At 43.4% G+C, this 5,851-nt stretch overlaps 1 protein-coding gene across 1 annotated transcript; it reads right to left on the reverse strand.

Moving 5' to 3' along the window:
* Nucleotides 1-2,871: 2,871 nt before the first annotated feature.
* Nucleotides 2,872-3,803, reverse strand: gsx2 (GS homeobox 2). The gene is made up of 2 exons (XM_020918982.1): nucleotides 3,431-3,803; nucleotides 2,872-3,224 (listed from the first exon to the last, which is right to left on the reverse strand). Exons 1-2 carry the CDS (start codon nucleotides 3,801-3,803, stop codon nucleotides 2,872-2,874), a joined length of 726 nt encoding a protein of 241 aa, XP_020774641.1.
* Between the last annotated feature and the right edge of the window lie 2,048 nt (nucleotides 3,804-5,851).

Raw genomic sequence — 5,851 nt, forward strand, 5'->3', positions numbered from 1 at the left:
CTGTTTTTACTTATAACAACTCTGACCGATCAACAGATGAACCAACACATTTGGACCTAAAAGAATACTATGGCACATGCTAGAATAAATAAGTTCATTCATCATTATTATTATTATTATTATTATTTTATTTTTATTTAATTTTTTTTATGGAATGGAAAGGTCAGCATAGGTTATTCTTTAGGCTATTTGTCAGGGACTATGTACAAATGCATTCATCCAACAACCAGATTTAGCTATCCTACTTTTCATCTGCAGCTCCTGCTACTTTTTGGCTACGTGTACGTTTATGGTGCAAATACTTTTTTCTGTATCAGAATGAGCTACTATATTGATAATCTTGTGACAGCCGAGTTAAATGTAGACCACTGTCATCTTTTTATGCCTTCATATAAAATTTACTCCTCTATATGCTTTATTATCTAAACATAACTTAGATTGAAAGAGCAAGAAACAGTTAGCTTCAGCAACATTAATATATCATTATTGTACATTGTAGTTTTATATATGGCCTAATATTTTTGCTGCACGGTGTTGCATTTTATTATCTTTACGACTTTTTGTATCTGTATCTTTTTGTAACTCTATTCAAGTAGACTAAAGTCCAAGTTCAATTTGATTTTTGGTTGCATTTCTACTCACCTGCTGTTCTTGAACTTTGCACTGTAACACTGTAATTTCCCCACTGTGAGACAAATAAAGGTTAAGTTATCTTATAGAATTAGAACATAATATCTATATAATGGATGCATTTTACTAAACACTTAATAATATTAACAACGTGACCCATCGGATCATCATCGCCATTTGAGTCTGCGTTATTATTCACTACAACGTCCAGGGCTCTCTCGTGTCTGGACACTGAGAGGGATGCTCGCGTGCGTGCGTCAGCCAATAGGAAACAGACACAGTTCTCCAACGGCACTTGAGTTTGTTCTACTTGTGTCTCTTCATCACGAGCAGCTGCAGCGCCTCAAAGCCGCTTATTAATTACCTTTTGTCATGCGTAATTGCCACTTTTTGTCAATAGAGGTCGTTGAGGGCTGACATCTTTAGAGTGGAGAGTTATAGTGCGATTAAATGCGCACAAAACAACAAATAGTCTACCAGTTGGAGAGTAAAACCCAGACCAGTTTAGTACATAAATGTTTTTGTTTTCTCTCTCTCTCATTCTCTCTTTCTTTCTGATCAATCTATCCATGGTGGTCTTGCAATCTTGGTTCACGCCGCCAAGGATTATTGCAAAGTGTTTATTCTATTGTCATTGGTTGTCAGTGCTGCAGAGGAACTCCACACACCTGCAGAGGCACCCTAATTCGATTAATAGGAGCTTATATATTCATTAGGTGGCTTTGCCCTCATAATATATGATCAGCAGTGAGACGTGAAAAGAGGACCATTGATTCGCGCTCTGAATGGGCCTGCGTGGGACCGCAACTTCACCTGCTTCCCCTCTCAATTAGGAATGTATCCCAAACTCGGACAGAAACGAGTTAAATTAGGCGTCTGCTAATTTCCAGTGGGCCCTCCTCCATAATCCCTGCTCTCTGTGAGTCCGCTCCATTTGATTCAGCGCCGCCTGAAAGCCTCAAATAGCGCCTAATGAAACAGTGACTAAATGGTTGTGTGTCGCAGGAGGAACCCTGGAGCTGGTTCTCAAAGCGCTCTGAGCACGCAGACGTCAGGGGGTCCGCGCCTAAATGAGAGTCCCAAGGCAGGACAATCTAACCTGTCAAAGCCTTTGGTCACTTCTATATATCCTTGTTCCGCGCTTCCACGCAGTAACAGCATAATCAACCGACCGACGTGGGACCCGAAACGCAATTAAACTGGACTTGGACAACCAAAAATCCATTGAAAAGCAGGCATTAAGGGACTATTGGCTGCTCCCCACGGGGCGTTATCGGGTACCCTTTTGTGGTCGGATCTAAGGAGAAATTACAGCTTCATAGTGCTCTCCATCCATTCCAAACTAAGGCCTATATCATGTAAATGATGAGCTGCTGTATGTGTCTCCAAATACACTGGGGCCGGGCTCAATGGAGCAGTAATAGCAGCTTAATAACACACTGCGGCTCTTAAAGCACACTAGCCTATTTGCTTTTATATTTAGCCTATAGACTATTTTTAGTAAAACACAAACGAATTTGATAGAACCATGTGACTTTATTTCCAATTTACTTTGATTGTATCCTACAACAAAACACCATTCTCTCCACGCGTTTTTCATGTTAGTGGCAGGTGTATCGTGTTGCTATGGTGAAATTACTTGAGGGCCCGAAAGTGTAAAAGGTCCAGAGATTTAAGTCAATTTGACAGTCTTATAACATCTTTGTAATTATTTCATTTGGGACTTTTCGACATTTAGGCCTGTATTACAACGCATTAGAAGAAGCCTACTGAAAATGTGAACCTTGAACGAGGCTTTACAAAGTGAACAGATATTTAATTTACCAAATGAAGAACTATAAAACTTAATCTCAGCAATAGCACATCTTAGTGTAAATTTCCACAAAAAAGAATGCAAATAATGTAGACCTATAATTAGGCTAAACAAAGGACCCTGAGTTTGGACAAATAATTAGAGATAAAATGTGTTGCGATGCCCTTATACTCAAAACATAACAACGTGCTTCCAATTAATCTTATATTTATTACAATAAATACACATGTACATAGTTTACACACTGTTCCAAAATCATCCACGTTTACTTTAGGTTCACGTCACTTACGCTCCCGGAAACATGCACGTATAACATCGATAACAGGATGTCCCGTCAACAGTCAACTTTTCACAGTCTGTAAAAGTTCATGCGGGACGGACGTAGGTTCTGACTCCACAGGATCAGGAGGACGGGACGCGCGCGTGCGTTAGATAGGGGACACCTCCTTTTCTTCAGACACAGACACCGGGGACATGGACTCTTCGTCCTCTGACCTGGAATAGTCCGGTGTTAGGTGTCCCGTGGCGCACTTGCAGCCGCTGTGCGCGCTGCTGCTCCTTTGGGTGGACTTGCCCTCCTTCTTGTGCTTGACTCTGCGGTTCTGAAACCAGATCTTCACCTGTTTCTCGGACAGGTTCAAGTACGTGGCGATCTCGATCCGCCGGAGTCTGGACAGATACATGTTTGAGGAGAATTCCCTCTCCAGTTCTAAGAGCTGTGTGCTTGTGAAGGCTGTGCGCATCCTCTTTCCATTCTGGATCTGTGTGCTGTCTGAGGCGCCTGAGGGAAGAAAAAGAGACATGTATTTCAGGCCCACTGCTGGAGCTGTGCACATCCCAACGTCACTTAAAGTTTTATTTTAAACTAGTAAATATAGTTAGTCTTTGATTGTGTTCCGTTTCTTTCACTGCTTCAAATGTGGCAATGCAAACAGGTGGAATCCCGTGCATAAAGTAGTAACAGTATGTTATACAGGTGTTACTTACCGATGGACAGGCAGTGGTACCTCCTCGGGTCTGTGACACTGAACGTGGGTGCGCAGACAGGCGTATGCGCAGGGTGTGCGAGAGCTGGACTCTGGTGCTGGTGCGGTACCCTGTGGCAGTACTGCGCCTCGGTTCCAGGGAACTGGCTCTTGAGCACAGGAATCCCGCCGCGGGAGGAGTGGAGGTGCGACGTGACGCACAGTGGACACACGCAGAAGGTGCCGTTCTTCCTGGAGGGACACATTGGGGATGTGACCGTCATGACGCCTGGAGAGTGCACCGCGCTGATGGGGATGAGGAAGTCCTGCGCGGGATGCTGTGGTCTCACCGGATCCTTAATGATTAAAGAGTCGACATAGAAAGAGCGCGACATGGCTGTAGGTTCGTGTGCGTAGAGCAAGAAGGAAGAAGGACAGCCGTCTCTCATGTGAAGCCCCTCGGGAGAGTCCTAAGGTGCTTATGTTTGATGCTTCAACAAAAGGGAGCCCAGAAGAGGGCTGGCCCTGCAGCGTCACCCACGTGCGCTCCCGGCTCCTGGGGGGTTTGTGCAGTTAGAGACCCCGCACCACGTGATGTCTCCCCGGGCCTCCAATCACATCTTGGACAGTTAGTGTTTTTAGCCCCATTTCACCAGTTCACAGAGACCGCTCTTCGCTACAATAACATTAACTACTAATACCCTCCCTGTACGTTTATAATGAGGCTCTGTTATCCAGACACCTGCACTGACAGCTACTGACCGCTGACGTTTACAAACACTATACTACAATGTATTACAGGCTTTCTAATTCAATACTATTACAGCTACTGCATGCTTTTTTTTTCTTGGTCGTTTTTTTTTTTTTTTTTTTTTTTTTTTTTTGAGTGCTACATGCATACATTCAACACTTGTTTTTTCTTAAGCATTTGTTTCGTGGCGGTTTCAGATAGACTTACATTCGTGTAACTCTGTTCATGCACAAAGCTGCAGGTGTTATGAACCAAAATACATTGTACTGAATTTATGTGTGCATGCGCGCCCGCCCTGATAGGCGCGCGCCTCTAAAAGCACCTGTGGAGGCGATTAAATAATGAAAAAGTGATGCAGAGTGCGCGCTCAGGTGGTTATTGGATGGCGATTATGATTCAATTAGAAAGTGTTTATAAAGGGCGCAGTGTGCGGGGTAAACACACAGTTATTTGAGAAATGCCCTAATCCTTCATCTTGTGACAATAATTAGCGAGTTTGATCCCCACTCTCGGGTCAGCGCTGGGCTCAGCTTCTGCTTTCATCTGCCACCTACCGCCTCTGACGCTCAGACGCGTTAAGTTAAGAAGCCCCAACAAATAGTATGCTACTGTCTGACCCTGAGTGCAAAACAGGAACCTGGACACCTCTGATCTTCTCTCTGGCTCGACCTGTGTATCAGAAAGTCTTTAAAATCCAACCAACGCGCGTCAGGAGCGCGCACGTCTGTCAGTAACTCAGACAGTAATTGCTCTAATAAAGTGAATCTTGCCTTCGAACTGGAGACGTTGTTATGGCGCAGATTACCCTCTCCGCAGACGCACACACTTTGAGCGATTTATCTGAGCGGAATGATTCATGGCGCGCGCCGTCATCACACCACACTCGCTCTGATATTATTTTCCATAATTCTGCACGATAAAAATTTCATTGTCTATGAAGTAATCCCACAAACGAGACCCTTTATGAGGCTATAATGAGGCCTAATTGCCGGGACTAGCGGGGCCACGTGGAAGGGTTTAAGAAGCATTAAGCAGTGGGTACTGAGCACTGGCTGTTACCTAGCCATTACTTTCATAATTCAAGGAGAAAATTAGTCCATTTAAGGGAATAGAAATCCTTTGATTCCTTTTCTTCTGCCCGGGGTGACAGGGAGAGCTGCAGTTTTTTCCGTCCGCTTGAGTTAAGTTAAGAAGTCGGTGCAACAACCGGGGGCCTCGTGGAGTATCATTCCTGTTTAAATGGAAAAGAATTTGAGAAATGTATAAATCACCCATGCAGGGCCCCACCTCCTCCGCTTTGAGCTAATATCACAGGCCTCTGTTCTGCCCAGTTCACCCCTTTCACTTCATGCTGACGTGTAATTAATCATGACATTCATTGTTTTAAATAAGAATAAATAAAGTATAAATATTAAGCATAAAAACATATGTTTATAGATATAGATATAAGTGTACAGATATTTATTTATACTTCTCTTTTTTGGTATGCTCTGTAAGCAATCCAATTAGGCTACTATAGATAAAGTGCTCATACAGTAGTGTATTTTGTATTAATCATTTAGTTTAAACAAGAGAGTCTGGTTGCAGACCTCCACCCAAACTACCCAACCCTGCAGACCTAAATCAGGATGCACCTCCACCCATGTCCCTCGCCACTTTCATTAATTTACTCTTTTCTTTCTTTTTTTTTTT

The sequence above is a fragment of the Boleophthalmus pectinirostris genome, unplaced genomic scaffold, assembly GCF_026225935.1.
Source record: "Boleophthalmus pectinirostris isolate CB_2022bp ecotype Guang Dong unplaced genomic scaffold, ASM2622593v1 HiC_scaffold_7, whole genome shotgun sequence".
Classification (NCBI taxonomy): domain Eukaryota; kingdom Metazoa; phylum Chordata; class Actinopteri; order Gobiiformes; family Gobiidae; genus Boleophthalmus; species Boleophthalmus pectinirostris.